General features: G+C 68.5%; 1 protein-coding gene across 2 annotated transcripts in view; it reads right to left on the reverse strand.

Moving 5' to 3' along the window:
• PIEZO1 (piezo type mechanosensitive ion channel component 1) overlaps positions 1 to 17,226 on the reverse strand; it is a 97,548-nt gene that overhangs the window by 12,199 nt on the left and 68,123 nt on the right. Inside the window, exons 15-34 of one of the 2 annotated variants that reach the window (XM_039502737.1) lie at positions 15,736 to 15,884; positions 14,871 to 15,050; positions 13,760 to 13,842; positions 12,239 to 12,399; positions 11,761 to 11,937; positions 11,395 to 11,520; positions 10,778 to 10,978; positions 10,260 to 10,464; positions 9,423 to 9,527; positions 8,763 to 8,916; positions 8,127 to 8,370; positions 7,493 to 7,589; positions 6,488 to 6,656; positions 5,913 to 6,002; positions 5,547 to 5,635; positions 4,705 to 4,776; positions 1,931 to 2,031; positions 1,329 to 1,413; positions 794 to 868; positions 52 to 224 (exon numbers count right to left, since the gene is read on the reverse strand). In XM_039502737.1, coding sequence (XP_039358671.1) covers positions 52 to 224; positions 794 to 868; positions 1,329 to 1,413; positions 1,931 to 2,031; positions 4,705 to 4,776; positions 5,547 to 5,635; positions 5,913 to 6,002; positions 6,488 to 6,656; positions 7,493 to 7,589; positions 8,127 to 8,370; positions 8,763 to 8,916; positions 9,423 to 9,527; positions 10,260 to 10,464; positions 10,778 to 10,978; positions 11,395 to 11,520; positions 11,761 to 11,937; positions 12,239 to 12,399; positions 13,760 to 13,842; positions 14,871 to 15,050; positions 15,736 to 15,884 — 2,736 coding nt within the window. The remainder of the gene's footprint in view (positions 1 to 51; positions 225 to 793; positions 869 to 1,328; positions 1,414 to 1,930; positions 2,032 to 4,704; positions 4,777 to 5,546; positions 5,636 to 5,912; positions 6,003 to 6,487; positions 6,657 to 7,492; positions 7,590 to 8,126; positions 8,371 to 8,762; positions 8,917 to 9,422; positions 9,528 to 10,259; positions 10,465 to 10,777; positions 10,979 to 11,394; positions 11,521 to 11,760; positions 11,938 to 12,238; positions 12,400 to 13,759; positions 13,843 to 14,870; positions 15,051 to 15,735; positions 15,885 to 17,226) is intronic. The other variant, XM_039502738.1, reaches the window with a different exon arrangement.

Here is a 17,226-nt window from a genome sequence, read left to right on the forward strand (position 1 = left end):
AGCGCCCCTCGGCCTGGCGCCTGCAGCGCTCCTCCCCCCGCCCACACCTACCTGGCACAGCTTCTGGGTGAGGACGTATCTCTCCACCCACAGGACAGTGGACATGTCCCTGTGCTCCTTGGTGAAGGCGTGGAGCCACTGGGTGAGCCCGTCCACCGTGGCCTGGCACAGCACCCACAGGAAACGCACCATGTTCAGCGCCCGCTGCACCATGTTGCTTCTCTCTGCAGGGACGGGGAGAGGGAGGGGACAGCTGCTTTCCGGAACCGCGGCACCCAGCTTCAGGAGGGGCCCCCATCCCCCCAGAGGTCAGGGAGGGCCCCGGCTGATCTCCCCCACGGCTCACTCAGCGCCTGGCTGCTCTCACAAGGGCCCGGCAGCACCGCAGGCGAGGTGAACCCCAGGCGCCTGGCTGAGTCCCCCGCTCCCAGCCCAGAGTGGGGCTGGAGGCCCACACGGCCCTGGCCGTACCACGCTGGGCTTAGGGTGAGTGGTGCCCCCTCCCTCCTGCCGGGCACAGAGCAGGGTCCAGTCTGGCAGCCCCCCCCCACCTCCTGTCAACCCCCTTGGGGCTTGGCTGCGCTGCCCTGTTGGCACGTCCCCTCCCCGGGCCCTGGGGGGAACAGGGCAGGTCGTCCCCATGGGGAGCGCTCTCTGGCCGATCCCACTCCGGGTGTGCGGGGGGAGGGAGTGGGGCCTGGCACAGGGGGGAGGCAGTCAGGGCTATGGGGTGCCTGTGCCATAGGGGACGTGAACCCCCAGCTCTCCCCATCTCCCAGAGCTTCCCACCCACCTGTGTTGTCCTCCTCTTGGTCCTCGGGCTCGTCAGGTGCCTCAGCCTCACAGACGTCTCCGTCTCTGCCATCCCCTGCAAGGCAGGGCAGGTTACACCCCTCAGACCCAGCCTGCTGCCCCCAGACGGTCACGCTCAGCCTCCATGGGGCTCGCCGGCATCACCCCCTCGGGCTGGCCCATGACAAGGCTCCTCTGGAGCCTGTGGGCAATGGGTGGGGAGCAGGGCCCCTCTCCAGCAAGGATTACCACCTACGTCCTGGGGAGGGGAATGGGGCCCCAGAGAGGAGGGGGGAAGGACGGGGAGGGGAACGGAGCCATTGGGGTCAGGGGGAAGGACACCCCTTCCCCGCGTGGGGTCGGGATGCTGCTGGTCTCCCCAGGTGTGACACCCCCTCCAAGGGACAGGACATGCCCAGCCAGGGCTCCTCCCAGCTTGGGAAGGGACATGCTGCGAGCCCGGAGGGCTCCCTGCCCCCACCTCTCTCAGCCAGGGCGAGCTGGGCAAGGGGCAGAGGAGGGCAAGGCAATCCCACCTGCCGGCGACTCAGCGTCCTCCCGCTGCCGCTGCCGCTCCTTCAGTGCAGACTTGGTATTGGTCACCCAGGCCTGATACGCCAGCTGGAGCCGAGAGACAAGGGGCAGAGCTCAGCGTCCGGCAGCTGCCGGCCCCACCGCAGGCACGGCCTGCCCAGGACCAACCTGCCCCGCTGCCCCTCCTTGTGAGCAGAGGGCAGGCGGTTCCTGCCCAGACACGAGCTTCCCAGAGCTTTGTGCCAAAATATCACCAGGCTCCACAAACTATCTAGGGTGTCTGCAAACCCGCCTGGCACTGGAGTCTGGTCCTGTCTCCCCAGGGACGGCACTGCCACGCTGAGCCACCACCAAGGGAGCCCAGGGGCTGGCACTGCAGCCTGGCCGAGGAGGGTGCGGGATGGAAACGGACAGGCACAGAGGGGAGAGCTGGGGGCAGGGGATGGGGCTGGACAGAGGAGAGACAGATGGATAAGGACAGGGATAGGCGGACAGAATGCGGCTGGACGGACGGGCAGATGGGCAGAGCGGACAGACGGACGGACACCCTGTTTGTCCAGCCATGACCACGGCTAGCAGGTGGCCGGCAGGGGGCTGCCCTTACCTGGAATGCACTCTGCTGGGCTGGCTTCTGCTCCTCCAAGCTGGCCTCCTCCTCCTCCTCGCTGTCCGACTCGAAGAGGAAATACTCACCCGAGTGCAGCACTGTGGGGAGCCGGGGGAGACAACACACAACAGCCGGTGTCATGGAGGGACCCGGGAGGGAAGGTCCCTGCCCCCACCCCCGACTCCTGGTGGGGGATGGGAATGGCGCTCAGACTAGGCCCCACAGCACTGACGGCTCTGTGGGGCTTTGACCAGCACAGCCCAGGATAAGGTGAAGTCAGGCCTATGGCCCGGGGGCAGAGCCAACCTGGAGGCTGCCCTGAGTGCGGCGTATCTCAGGGCACCATCAGTTCAACCCAGAGAGCAGCCGCTTACCCTCGTCACGGTGCTCCTCCCGGCGGCTCCACACGGACTCCACCCTCGCTGCACGTGTGAGACCCGAGCCTGCCCATGGGGCCCTGGCTGCACCCTAGATGTCCTCGCACCCCCACCCGAGGGCACAAAGGGAGCCCAGTGCCCCAGTTCCTTCCCCGGGACCCCAGAGGAGCAGTGGGGAAAGCGGGCAGGGCGTGGAAGCCACATGGACACCCCAGCTCGAGGAACCACTCTTGCTGCAGGGTCAGGAACCGTCCTCTCTGGGCGGCTGCCCAGCCGGCTCCCACTCCTGATGGCTCCCAAGCATGGAGGTGGGTAGAAATTCACCAGCAGGACGACCCTGCCAAAATGGGCCTCCGATCCGGACGCCTCTTCCAACGAGCAGCGTCTTGGGCGGGGGGGGGTAGCCTGAGCTCTGCGGGGCTGCCCTGCCTTTGAGAAACAGGGACGTTCTTCAGGCAGGCCCCAGAGGCTGCCTCAGCTACCATGGCACGGTGGGTCGAACACGGCTAGTTCCTACCATGTCTTTACCCGTGGAGAACCGCTGGGGGGTGCCCGTGGCCCCTGGTCTCTATCAGCAAAGGCCACGTGCAGCGTCGGGGTGCCCTGGAATTATTCTGTTCTGCTGGCGTGACTCACCAAGCTCCCTGTGAGGTCTCTTCCTGCTACCTCTCATGGACTCCTCTTCCACTGCGCTACCGAGGGAGGGGAGGGGTAAGGTGGGAGCTGAGCCCTGCTCTGCCCAGCACAGGAGGAGGAAGAGGACTTTACTTCCTCTGAGGGAGGGACCCTTCTATCAGGCCCCGGTGGAGGAGAGGACAGTACAAGGGACACCTCCCTTATCCTGGCGTACCGACGTCTCCGACACTGACCGTTTGGAAAGGCAACCTCGGAGGGAGAGGTGATGGCTATTTGACCCACAGATAAATCGCTCAGCACCCGCTCTGGCTTAGATACCAAGAGAGCTGGTGCCATGGTGCCAGGTCCCACAGGCGGTTCCCAGGCAATCGGCACAGGGCAGGATGGCACGGTGGTCCGAGTACTGATACCCGTGGGGCCGGGGGCTGGTATCAAGAGTGACACGGACCGCTGTGCTCTTGGAGGTCGGTCCTGAGGCACCAGACACGGGGTTTCCAGCCTCTGGCCCTTTGCACGTGGAGTCTGAGACGAGTCACAGGTCTGTCGTCTTGCGGCTCAACCTGAGGGCCCCGGAGACGCCGCCCCGGAGCAACGCTGCTTCCAGCCCTGGTCACAGGACGGCGACGCTGGGGTGGCGGCAGGCAAACAGGGCTTTGAGTAGACGCAGCCTGGGAGCTGGGCGTGGACTCCGGGGCACTGACCGAGAGACGGCGCCCTGCCCTGAGCCCCTCTTGGAGCCGGGGGAGGCTGGATCCAATCTCTCGAGGGACAGCTCCCGGCAGGCGTCCCTCGCACCACGTGCACTTGGAGAAAGAGCAACGGGCAGCTCGTCCCTCCGGCCGCATCCCTCTCGTACGTGGGCCAGGCGCTGCGAGGGGCCATCGCGAACAGGCTTGGGAGTGTGCCACAGGGCAGCTGCCTCAACCCCCCCTGTATGCCCTTGGGCGGAGGGTTGGGAGAGGACGGCCCTACACACACTGATGGCCAAAGAATCCGATCTCACGCACCAAGAATGGAGTCCCTGAAGAGCCACCGAGCGCTCTGCCGGATGAGCATTAAAACAGCTGCATCCCAATCAGTCACCGACCAGCCCTGGAGCCCGCGGCTAGCACCCTGGGGCGCAGCGCTCACAGAGCTCACTGGCACCTCTACAGCCCGGCACGCGGGGATTTTCAGGGCCCATGTGCCAGTTTGCACCAGTGACTTCCCCAGGAGGAACCAGTGCGCACGAGCAGCTGAATGGCACCCGCCCCTGCAGGCAGGGCCCAGGCGAGTGCCCCAGGGCAGCCGTTCTGCACACAAAGTAGCTGCACGGTTAGCGCACGAAACCAGTCCCCGCCTAGGTTTACGCCTGAAGCCTGGTTCCAAGGACCCTCTGCTCGGGGGGGAGATTGTCCCAGGACTTGCCTACAAAGGGGCTCCACTGGGCACCTAGGATTTGTCCCCAAGCCCCTCACCGATTAGTACCGACAAGCACAGAAACACCAGGTTAGCGCCCCAGGGTGTGGGTGGGAAGCAGAGGGGAGAGGAGCCGGGCTCGGGGCCATGCAGGGCAGGACAGACCACCAGCACCGGTGCCAGCCAGGAGGAAGGCACCATTGGAGCTGCCGCCATGGGGCTGCAGAGGGGACGGGCGAGCCGGCAGATCGGCCGTGCCCCTGCTGCAGCCCCCCGCAGGCGTTAGTGACCCCCCAGCAGAAGGGTTAGAGCCGAGGGCAGTCGCCCGTGTTAGTGCTCCATGCTGGGGACGGGCAGTACCTGCGGCATGGTCTAACCAGGGCCGCCACCAATTCTTCCTCTGCCGGGAAGGGTCCTTCTCGCCACTTGGCTCTGCGGAACGGGCACATCGGAGGGTGAGGACCACGTCTGCCGGGGCAGGATGCCTGTCGGCCACACCAGCTCGCACCCAGCCACTCTGCCCCACGGCAGCCAAGACCGTAGCACAGAGCTCGGCATGGGGCAGGGCACAGCAGGCGAGGTGACAGGCCACGTCCAATGCGCTGCATGGAAATGTACACGCCCGGTGTGCCTGACCCAGCCTCTGAGGCTGCTTGGGGGCGAGTGGGACAGGGAGGGAGGACCCCGAGCTTGGTCGCTCTCTTCGCGGCACAGTGTGGTGGCCCCAGCAGCGCCCAGGCCAGCAAAGGAACTAGCGCTGCTGTGGGGCCATGAACCCCGGGGGTGGCACCATCTGAGGGCAAACAACCTCGCTGCACTGCTAAGGGAGGGTCTGGGGGAGAACCGGGGTGGATGTGGGGCTTCCCAGGGCAGGGGAATGACAGACACATGTGGGAGGGAGGGACAGACAGATGTTTCTGCTCAGCGTGGGGGGTTATGGCCCACCTGACTCTCCAGGACACCGGGGGTGGGCCATCCAGCCCCACCCTGTGCACCCCAGGTCCCCAAAAGCCACTGCCAGTTCTCTCCTGCCCTACAGCCCGTCCTACCCAGCCAGGCTCCCATGGGGATACCAACGGGTAAAGGGCACTGGGTGCACACGACTCCCTGGGGGGTGGCAGCAGGAGCTAGCACTGGGCTCGAGATGCTGCCGCTCCTATGACGCCAGGCTGCGTGCCCCTGGCTGGCCCTGCCACTCTCACCTGGCTGGTCCTCGTCCGGGGCCTCGGCGGAGTCACTGCGGCGTTGCCCCAGGTGGTACTTCTCCTGCTTCGCCCGGATCCTCTCCATCCTGCAGCCACAAACACAGAGCAGCTGCGGGCGTTGTCGCTGTCTGTCCCCCGGCTCCGGCCATCTGTCTGATCACAGGCAGCACGCAGGGGCCCCAGCCATGGGTACAGGAGACCTTCTCCTTGCCCAATCCCTCCCCTACCCCCAGCTGGGGGGGGGTCCATCTCCCCCCACGGAGCCAGGCGGGCAGCCTCTGCTCCCCAGGCCCCCGTTTGCAGAGGGCAGTGGGCAGCGAGAACCCCCGGCCCGGGCCCGGCCCACCCTCTCTGCTGACTCACTGCCGCTTGAGCTGGGCCAGCGACTTCTCCTCGGCGTGCCGGTGGGAACTCATGCTTTTCAGGGTTCTGGCCTTGTACAGCGCGAATCCTCTGCGGAGACAGCACGGGGCAGTGAGCCGGGGCACGCGCCGCACGCCCCCCCCCCCCCCCGGGCGCTGCAGGCACCTGCCCCAGAGCACAGCGAGACAACCTCCGCCCCCAGGGCACCGCGCCCAGTGCTCGAGGCACAAGGGATCCAGGGGCAGAGCACTGGCACCTCCAACTTCCCCTGGGGCCCGAGGGAGCCGGGCTCTCCGGTCCCTGCTGGCCTCTGGGAGGGGGCCCACAGGAACTAGGGCCTCCAGTCCCCAGCACTCCATGGGAGCTGGGGGAAATGCAGCCTTCAGCCTCTGCCGGGGGCACAAGCAGGGAACGCCACCTCCATGCCTAGGCTGGTTCTCAGAGCACAGGCTGGGCCAGAGGCAGAAGCGCTGGGGATCATGCCTCACAGGGAGATCTCTCCCCTCCCCCCCGCCACTGAGAGGGGGCTCCCGCCTGCCCCACCAGCATGCATCCCCTGGCCGTGCCGCCCCCACCTGGAGGCCTGCAAGGCTGAGGCCTGGAGCTCCGCCATGACGTGCAGGAAATAGTAACTGAGGAAGACTCTGCGCTGGAGGAGGAGGAAGAAGAAGCAGATGCTGTCCCAGATGATGCCAGCCTCCTCCACGGGCAGCGAGCAGTCCTGGTCCTTGCCCATCTCCTTGGCTGGCAAAGCAGAGAGACGGGAGCGTTCAGGGCACGAGGCGGAGCCCAGCAACCGCAAGGCAAACAGCAGCACAAGGCTGGGTCGGACTCCGTCCCCCGCACTAGGGCTATGTCTACACAGCACACTAACCCAGGTCCTGACCCAGGTTTGAGCCCACACCCCCCTTCTGTCCACACACAGATCTATCTGATGGGTCACAAGCACTCAGAAACCAGGTCCTCGCGCCCTGCTAGGGGGGAGGGTCACAGCCTGAGTCCTGTTGTGATCGCTGCGCAGTGTGGGCACAGCTCAAGCCGCGGACCCGGCTCAGGAGGGCTGCACAGCGCAGTATGGATGTGCTAGCACGGCTGAGAGACCCAGGCTCAGCACCTGTACAGTGCAGTGTGGACACTCCAGGGCAGGCTCGAAAACCCCGAGTCTACAATGCAGTGTAGACGCATCCTTGGAGACCCTGGGCCTCAACCCCCACGCTGCATTACCAAGATCTCCGGGACTCAGCCCCCACCTTCTGGACACTGGGAGACCTCAGGCTCCCCTCCCAGAGTGCTGGGCCCCCCACTTCCAACCCCACAACACCCTGAGCCTCGGCCCCTCCCAGCCTCTTGACACTGGGGGACCCCAGGCCTTAATGGGCCAGCCCCTCCCTGGTACTGGGATAGGCCCATGGTCGAAGCCCCTGGCATACAGTGGGGGGGAGGTGAGAGAGCAGGGGGGCTAGTAGGAGGCTTCTGCTCCCCCCCAGAGATACTGTCCAAGCCTGAGATGTCTCTGGCCGTGCCCGGGATGCCCAGCACAGCCTGCCCGCGGGCGCTCTGCCCAGCAGACGGATACTCACGATCATAGTAGCCCTTGACAGTACAGACCAGGCTGAAGAGCTGGATCACCCAGCAGAAGTTGCTCTGCATCTGCTGCACGAAGACGCAGGAGAGGAGCTGCCGGGACAGAGTGGGGGAGGGGGTCAGTCCCCCCTCACTGAGGGCCCCTGGGACCATTTCCCTCCTCCCATGCTGCCCACTCGGGCCCCTGCCACTCTGCTGCACACTCCCCTGGGTGTAAAGGAAACATGCCCAGCCATGCCCCGCCAGGGCTTCCGAAAGGACAGGCAGAAGCGGGGCTCCCACAGGGGCGTGTGAACCATGCCCAACCCATCTGGCTCCAGGGCCACCCGGGGCTCTGAATTCTGCACGGAGAAGGAAGGCAGAGCCCCCCTCACCCACCCAGCCCTGGGGGATGTCTCCATGGGGCCAGGGGAGCGGGCAATGGGCAGATCACCAAGGAGGAAAGGTGCCAGGGCAAGGCGCAGAGTGGAACTGGGGCTGGCCCCAAAGAGGGTGCATGGGGGTGCTAAGAGGGTGCTCCCTTGGGCTCTGGCAAACCCAGCAGGGCCCCTGCCCGCCAGGCCCTGCCAGGGCTCTCCCAGCCGTGCCGGGTGCCCATTCCCAGGGGGCGTGGGCGGGGGCAGTGCTCACCGACAGCATGTTCTTGGAGATGATGACGGTGACGTTGTAGAGGATGAGGCAGTCCCAGAGCACCAGCCGGGCCTTGGCCGGCTTGCGCAGCATGGCCGTGCCGGAGAGCAGCAGGTAGAAGCAGGCCAGCAGGTAGCCCAGGCCGAAGATGCTGATGCGGGTGGCACCGGTGATGAAGACCACGACCAGGACGAACCAGAAGAGGTAACGGAACACCACCACCTTCAGCATGTCCAGGTACGACCTGCAGCCGGGACAGCCGGCTCAGAGCAGCGCTGACAGCCCTGGAGCCGCGGGGCAGGGGCGGCCCTCCCAGCCTAGCCCTGCAGCACAGCGGGCAGCTCGGTCCTGGGCCGCTGGGCGTCTGGGTGGCAGGACACCCCTTCCCCAAGGAGCAGAGCGAGAGGCCCCACAGGCCACCAGATGGTCTCCATGCCTCATCCCCTCCCTGTGGCCCTCCACCGCCAGAGTCATGTCCTGCTCCCCTGAGCCAGGGCCCCCCAGCCCCTCTGCCCACTGCTTTCGAGGGAGCGGGCCCTGCACCCTCTGGCTGCTTCGGCACAGCCCCGCGTGAGCCGGGAGTTGCCCAGGCCAGGCCAGGCCCCGCTCCCTGCGCAGCCCCGGGGAGCCCCCTACCTGCAGTTGATGAAGTTGGGCACCGGGTTGGGTCTGCCCCTGGCCAGCTCCGGCTGGTCCGTGTTCTCCCCAGCCACCCTCAGCCACTCCTCCGTCCGCTCGGCTGCAAAGACCTGCCACTGCTGGGAGGCACAGAGCAGCAGCAGGAAGTCACCTGCAGGGAAAAGAGAGTCAAAGGGACCCCACCATGCCACCACCATGAGCACCTTGGAGAATGAGCTGGAAGGACCCCAGCCAATCCTCTCCTCCAAGGGGGCAGACCCCAGCCAGGCCTCTCCTCCAAGGGGGCAGACCCCAGCTGGGCCCCTCCCCCCGCCTGGGAGGCACAGCTGGTTCTCACCTCCAGGGAAGCTGCTTCCAGTGACATGCCCAGAGGTGCAAAGCGCATGGTGAATACCCAGCTGGCCGGGTCCTGGGGCCAGTGGGCGAGGCTGGCAGCCAAGCTCCTCTGGCTAGCAGGGGGAGAGTCAGGCCTGTGGCAACCAAGACTCTGCTCCCAAGGCCTGGAACGAGGCATTTCCCGGAGGAGCCAGTGCACTGCTTTGTGGCTGGCTGCCGCTGGGAGGGTGGGTGGACAGACAGACGGGAAGCACCAGTCCCGTGGGGAGCAGAGGTGCCACGTGGGCCGGGGGCATGCCCAGGGCGAGGACGGGCACTCACTGATGAGGTTGGTGGAGTTGGGCGCCATGTAGAAGTCAGGCAGGTACATCCATTTGATGAGAGCCGAGTTCATGGGGATGGAGCGGCTCCACCTCCAGGGATAGTCTGCCAAGGAGAGGAGAGGTCACCGCGGGACGGGGGCACACGTGCCCCCACCATGCCCATGTGTCTGCTCCCGGGCCTGCTACAGAGATGGGGGTTCGAGAACACACGAGCCTCAATGCTCCCCCCAGCTACTCCCAAGACCTTGTCCATGCAGAGATCGGGGAGGAGGAGAAAAGGGGGTCTTACCCATGCAGAGATCTGGGACAAGGGGGTCCCTGCCCGGGCGGAGCTGGGGGAAGGAAGGGGGGGCCCCTGCCCGTGCGGAGCTGGGGGTGGGGAAGGAAGGGAGTCCCTGCCCGTGCAGAGCCGGGGAGGAAGGAAGGGGGTCCCTGCCCGTGGGGATGGGGATGGGACGGAAGGAAGGGGTCCCTGCCCGTGCAGAGCTGGGGGGATGAAGGAAGGGGGGGTCGAGCTGGGGGGATTGGAAGGAAGGGGGTCCCTGCCCGTGCAGAGCTGGGGATGGGAAGGAAGGGGGTCCCTGCCCATGGGGATGGGGGATGGGAAGGAAGGGGGTCCCTGCCCGGCAGAGCTGGGGATGGGAAGGAAGGGGGTCCCTGCCCGTGTGGAGCTGGGGGAGGGGAAGGAAGTGGGGGTCCCTGCCCGGGCGGAGCTGGGGGGATTGGAAGGAAGGGGGGGTCCCTGCCCGTGCAGAGCTGGGGGGGTCCCTGCCCGTGCAGAGATTTAGGCTCCCAAGCGTCCCCCGCTGTCCTGGTCCCGGCCCCTGGGCCTCACCGATGCAGAGGGCGGGGGGGATGCCCACGCACAGCAGGTACTGGTAGAGCAGGAAGAGGGCCAGGAAGAGGCAGTACTTGGGCCAGAGCCTGGCGATGGCGGCGCGGCGGCGGCGGGTCAGGATGACGACCAGCCAGCAGCCGTGCAGGATCACCATGAAGTTCATGCGCTGCCCGATCACGTTCACCGTCATGAGGAAGCAGACCTGGGCGGGGGGAGACGAGGGACTGAGCTGCTGGCAACCCCATGCCAGGGGGCCTGGCTGGCGCCGCCCTCCCCACACCGAGCCAGCCGAGGGGGAGAGAACCAGGGTCCCGCTGCGCCCGCAGGGTCCCCCGTCCTGAACTGCGCCCCAGGGAATCACCCCCCAGGGGGAGTTAATTCCCCACAGCCGGTGCCCGAGCGTTTCCGAAGGCAGGGTCTGGGCAGGGGGGGGTTGTGCCATGCCGGGGTCCTGCTCACAGAGCTGGGGAGCGCCCGCTCCCATAGACCCGCCACGCTCAGCCCGGCCCGCTCACCTCCAGGCCAAACTTGTAGTAGAAGTAGTTGATGAAGTACTTGGCGCAGCTGACAAGGCCCCGGTCCAGGTGCTCACGCGACGCCTCCTCGAAGAGCGTCTGGGTGGCGGGCAGTGCCAGCTGGTACTGCCTGCGGTAATACTCCTGGCGCCGGTACACAATGGCCTCGAAGACCAGCAGCATCAGCACCAGCAGGTGGTTCTGCAGGGGAACGGCCCAGGGCGAAGGTGAGTCCCAGCCGGGAGCGAGGTCTCGGGGCATCGCGGGCAGGAGGCTAAGCAGCCATGTCCCAGCCCCCAGCTTGGGGTGGCAGAGAGGCAGGCGGGGTCACCCCGCCAGCCCTGCCCATGGCCCACATGGATTCACCAGCTCTGCTGACCCCGGCGGAGGGGCAGTCGGTTCCCGTTTTCCCTGGGCCAGTGTGGACAGCGGGTGAATGCGGGTGGGCTGGCAGGCTGCTGCCTCCAGGGGCTCAAATCCTGGCTTGGGCCCCATGGGAGGAGCTGGGGGTCTCTGCCCCATGCCCGCTACGTGGGCATCCCCAGCAGGAGCAGGTCAGCAGCCTAACGGGCAGCGAGTCCAGCAGAGAGCAGGGGCAGTGCCCTCGAATCACCCACCTGGATGTAGCCCAGGTTGGGGAAGCCCTTGCGGATGCCGAACCAGTTGGCAGGGTCCACGGGGCCCCGGTAGAGCGTGGAGTTCTTCACCTCTGCCCCCAGCAGGTTGGTGTCATTCAGCTGAGGCTGCCGAGCAAACACACAAAAGGGGTCGGCCCTCCGGCAGGGGGTCCCCGTGATTCTCCGTCGGAGGAGGGGCGTCAGACCCACCAGCTGCCAATCCCTCCCACTGCCCCGCGCTGTCGTGGGGTGGCAGCTCCCTGGGGCAGGATGGAGGGAGCCCCGCCGCCCTCCCAGGCCTGCCCGCAGGCCGGTGGGGGAGCCCCGATCCCCTCCTGGATCCCATCCCATCCTTGCCCCACGCACCTGGGTGCAGTTGCTGGAGTACTCGCGCGGGTCGACGGCCTTCAGCTGGTAGAGCATCTTGCAGACGATGATGATGCAGACCCAGATGGTGCAGAGGCAGGAGGCCATGTGGCGGAAGCGGCAGTAGGGCAGGGCAAAGGCCCACAGCGCCACCAGCAGGAAGTTCATGACCGACACCTGCAGAGAGCCCGTGGGAGCGAGGGCAGAGCTGGGGGCGCTGGTCGGGGGCCCCCACCTCCAGCCTCACTGCAGACAGCCAAGGCCCCCCACGGAGTCACGTGGCAGCCGAAGGAACCCCCGGGCAGGCTAGCGGCCCTCCCCCACCCTGACGCAGTGCTCCCTCCTGCCCCCAGGATCCCTCCCCCCACACGGGGCCCTCCCCAGGGCTGCCAGGGGCCGATTCCCCAGCAGCAGCTCCAGGGCCCCAGGGGCAGTTTCCTTTCTGGGCTCCCGAGCTCGCCCGCCCATCCCCCGGTACCTCCTGCAGCGCCACCCACACGGTGTAGAGCGCCACCAGCTTGAGGACGTGCAGCTCCAGCAGGCGCCGCACAAAGACCTGCCCGCGGGTGAGGATGTCGGAGAAGGTCCAGCCCAGCACCACCAGGCGCTCCAGCACCAGGCCCCACTTACTGGGCACCGCTGCAAAGCAGGGCAGCTCGTCACGCTGTGCCTCCCCTTCCCCCACCTGCCGTGCGCGTCCCCTCCCCCACCTGCCCGGGGCTGCGCGTCCCCTCCCCCACCAGCACACCCCACCTGCCCGGGGCTGCGCGTCCCCTCCCCCACCTGCCGTCTCCCCACCTGCCCGGGCCTGCCCCCACCAGCGCCCCACCTGCCCCCCACCAGCGCCCCACCTGCCGTGCGCGTCCCCTCCCCCACCTGCCCGGGGCTCCCTGTCCCCTCCCCCACCAGCGCCCCACCTGCCGTGTGCGTCCCCTCCCCACCTGCCCAGGGCTCCTGTCCCTCCCCACCAGCGCCCCACCTGCCGTGCGCCCCTCCCCACCTGCCCGGGCTCCTGTCCTCCCCACCAGCGCCCCACCTGCCCTGGGCTCCTGTCCTCCCCACCAGCGCCCCACCTGCCATGCACTTTCCTCCCCTTCCCACACCAGCACCCCCACATGCCCTGGGCTCCCTGTCCCCGCCCCCACCAGCGCCCCACCTGCCATGCACTTCCCTCCCCTTCCCCACCAGCACCCCCACATGCCCTGGGCTCCTGTTCCCTCCCCACCAGCGCCCCACCTGCCGTGCACTTCCTCCCCTTCCCCACCAGCACCCCCACATGCCCTGGGCTCCTGTTCCTCCCACACCAGCGCCCCACCTGCCGTGCACTTCCCTCCCCTTCCCCACCAGCACCTCCACATGCCCTGGGCTCCTGTCCCCTCCCCACCAGCGCCCCACCTGCCGTGTGCGTCCCTCCCCACCTGCCCTGGGCTCCTGTCCCTCCCCACCAGCGCCCCACCTGCGCGCGCGCCTCCTCCCCACCAGCGCCCCACCTGCCCTGGGCTCCTGTCCTCCCCACCAGCGCCCCACATGCCCTGGGCTCCCTGTCCCCTCCCCCACCAGCGCCCCCCACATGCCGTGCGCTTCCCCTCCCCACCAGCACCCCCACATGCCCTGGGCTCCTGTCCCCTCCCCACCAGCACCCCACCTGCCGTGCACTTCCCTCCCCTTCCCCCACCAGCACCCTCCACGTGCCCTGAGCTCCCTGTCCCCTCCCCCACCAGCACCCACCCCATGCCCTGGGTGCCCTGCCCCTCTCTCAGTAACCCCCACCCCTTGTGCTCTCCCAACCTCCTTCCCCACCAGCGCCCCCAACAGGCCCTGCACTCTCCCTGCCCCACCAGTGCCCCCCCACCCTGCAGGCTACCTCCCCTCAGCTCCCTCTCCCTTCCCAACATCTCTCCCCCCAGAAAAATGGCCCCTCCCCCCCAGTCCCAGCATACCCCCAGTCCCCCCAGCCGCACCCCGCTGGACACTGCCCAGGGCCCTGAGAGGCGTTTACCTTCCGAAGCCGAGTCGGAGTCCCCAGGTTCAGCCTCCTCCTCCGCATGGGGCAGCAGGTGGCTCCCCCGCGCCTCCTCGCACCTGCAGCCGGGGGGGGAGGGAGGGACAGGGTCTCAGAAGAGGAGCTGAGAGAGGGATCCCCGGGGCTGGGACGCAGGGAGCAGAGGGGCCGGGGCCCCTTGGAGAAGCAGAAGTCAGATCCCAAAGGTGGGACCCACCAGTGCCAATGTGGGGCCTTGGGGTCAGCGCTCAGAGGGGAGAGCGGCCCTGCTGAGCTACCTGTCCTGCTCCTGCAGCCCCTGACAGACACCCCCCCCCACCCCCCGGCAGCGCCCTCTGCCGATCCCACGCGCTGCACTGGCCAGCTGGAGCCGTCGGCCAGCCCGCCGGGCCGCCCCAGCTCTCTGCACAGCAGCGTGCCCAGGGCTGCATCCCGAGGCCCCGGCACGAGCAGCTCCGAACAGGGCTCGGCTCTGGCGCCCACAGCTGGCCCCTCCCTAGTCCAGGGCAGCAAGGGGGGCCGGGGAGGGAAGCCCAGCGCAGCCAGCAGCAGGCGCTACCCAAACGTGCAGGAGCCCAACGCTGCTCCCGGCCCAGCTGGGAACCAGGCACCGCACACTCCATTCCTCAAGATGTGGGGCAAAGGGGCAGGGGAGGTGGTGTGGGGCTGCCCAGCGGCAGGGGAGGTTCATCGGGGAAGGGGCTGCGTTGCCCGTGCACAGGGAGATACCAGGACCTCACTGCCCTCGTGTCAGACCAAGGGGCGTGAATGCCAGAGGCAGGGTCCCGGGCCAGCCCACCCCAAGCTGACATCCAGGCCTGTCGGCAGAAGGGGCCCCTGCTCGCAGCCCAGGCGTGGGGCAGACAGGATGCCCAGAACTGCGCCCTCTCCCCCCAGACATCTCCTAGAGCCTGCCCCTGCCCCAGCCCCTTTCCCGGCTCCCTGGCCCCACAGACCCCGCACGCCCCTCCGCCAAGCCAAACCCAAGGGCCGGGCTGCGAGCTCTGGCTCATCACGTTGTACCGGGGCACCAGGCAGGCCAGAGAGGAGGCTGATGGGCCGGGTGCCCCCAGCGCAGCAGCCAGCGCCAGGCGGGAGGGGAGCATACCTGGGGGCGGGCAGGCTCCGGGGCTCCGGCGGGGCCACGTGCTCCAGGTCGGTGATGCGCATGAAGGGGCGGTGGAAGTAGTGCAGCTGCAGGATGCAGGCTAGCAGGAAGAAGCCTGGGATGAGGATGCTGGAGAAGAGCTCGGAGACGCTGAACTGCTCCAGGCCCAGGTCGCCCAGCCTGGATGGGAGGAGAGCGGCTGAGGACCAGGGTGATGGAGCCCCCTCGGCTCCTGCATCCAACCCCAAACGCTGCTCCCCAGCCGCAGCGAGCAGAGCTGGAGAGCTCCACCGGGGCACTGGCCAGGTCCCAGCCCTCGCCCGGTGAGAGCAGCTAGTCCCTGGGGGAGGAGAACGGGCATGACGGCGGAGCGCCGGCCCCGCAGACTGTTACTGACACGGAGACGCCTGGTCCCGCCCACTCCCAGCACGCGCTCCAGACAGTAGGCTGAGCGCTGGAACCCAGGAGCGTCCTCCCTGGGAATCGCCTGAGCGGCCGCAGCGTGAGCTGGAGTCTGTGCTAGGAGGGGGGTAGGGCTGGGAGAGGCTCTGCCACAGACGGCCTTTGGGGAAGTCCTTGCCCCTCTCTGTGCCTCAGTTTCCCTCTCCACAGACCGGGGGGAGGGAACAATCCTGTCATTCCTCTCGGGGGAGTGTCACTAGGCCAGGGTCTGTGCGCTCCGGCCCCCCTCCCAGGACAGACCCTGCCCTGCCGAGGGGATGGGGCGACCCCACCTGGGGCTCTGACCACGGGGCAGGGCTTGAGCACCTAGGAGCTGAAGCCGCCAGTGAGCAAGGCTTGGCCTGGAGCGCCGTGCGGGCAGCGCTGTGCGGGCAGCGCCGGGGCTGGACGGGGCGGCACTCACTGCTGGTCGGTGAGGCCGGTCAGGTTGCGCCAGTACATGGGGAAGTCCTCGAACTGGAAGGTGTAGACGGCGATAAGCACCAGCATCGTGTAGGCAACCACCAGCCACCAGAAGCCCTTCAGCAGCTTCCTCCACAGGCTGTAGTAGACCTGTGGGGACGGCAGCCATGAGCGCCAGGGCCCCGCCTTGAGCCAGCCTCCCCCGTAGCCCAGCCGCACCCCCAGCTCCCAGCAGGGCTGCCCAGCTTCTCTGTCCTCGGGGCGGGCGCAGCGCCCCCTCTCCTGAGCCCACAGCCAGCACCCGCACCCTGCCCGGCACAGCCCTGTCACGCCCCTCGGAGCCCACCCGCACCCCCAGCTCCCGGCAGGGCTGCCCAGCTTCTCTGTCCTCGGGGCGGGCGCAGCGCCCCCTCTCCTGAGCCCACAGCCAGCGCCCGCACCCTGCCCGGCGCAGCCCTGTCACGCCCCTCGGAGCCCGGCCTGGACCGCCAGCGGCTGTGCTAATTCGATGCCCATTGCCCTGCCCCACCTGCTGGCTGCCACCCGCAGAGCAGCCCAGTCACCCCATGGGACCTTGGGGGTTTCTTTAAGCCTTGGCACAGAGGGCTGCCCAGGAAGCACCCTGCCCAGCGGCCCGGTGCACCTGCCCACACGACACAGCTGCAGACAGTGGCTGATCGCGGGGCAGGTGCCTGGACCACTCTGGAATCAGACAGCAAGCGGCTGCCGAGGCCAGCGCCCCGTGCAGGGAACATGCCCCTGCCTCGGGCCTGGACTCCCAGCGGCAGGCCTCACCCGCCCCTGCCAGCCCCCACCTGCCGGGCGCAGGCCTCACCCGCCCTGCCAGCGGCCTCTCCCGCCGGGCGCAGGGCCTCTCCGGCCCTGCCAGCCGGCCTCTCCCCGGGCGCAGGCCTCCGGCCCCTGCCAGCCGGCCCCGCACCTGCCCAGGCCTCCCCGCCCCTGCCAGTGGCCTCCGCGCGGGCGCAGGGCCTCTCCGGCCCCCTGCAGACAGCCGGCTGCCTCCCGCCGGGCGCAGGCCTCTCCTGCCCCCTGCCAGCCTGCCTCTCCCGCCGGGCGCAGGCCTCTCCTGCCCCCTGCCAGCCGGCCTCTCCCGCCGGGCGCAGGCCTCACCCGCCCCCTGCCAGCCGGCCTCCCCCGCCGGGCGCAGGCCTCACCCGCCCCCTGCCAGCCGGCCTCTCCGCCGGGCGCAGGCCTCACCCCTGCCAGCCGGCCTCTCCGCCGGGCACAGGCCTCACCCGCCCCTGCCAGCCGGCCTCCCGCCGGGCGCAGGCCTCCCCGCCCCTGCCAGCCGGCCTCTCCCGCCGGGCGCAGGCCTCTCCGGCCCCCTGCCAGCCGGCCTCTCCCGCCGGGCGCAGGCCTCACCCGCCCCCTGCCAGCCAGCCTCTCCCGCCGGGCGCAGGCCTCCCCCGCCCCCAGCCAGCCGGCCTCTCCCCCCGGGCCCAGGCCGCACCCGCCCCCACCACGCCGGCCA

The sequence above is a fragment of the Mauremys reevesii genome, linkage group 16, assembly GCF_016161935.1.
Source record: "Mauremys reevesii isolate NIE-2019 linkage group 16, ASM1616193v1, whole genome shotgun sequence".
Classification (NCBI taxonomy): domain Eukaryota; kingdom Metazoa; phylum Chordata; order Testudines; family Geoemydidae; genus Mauremys; species Mauremys reevesii.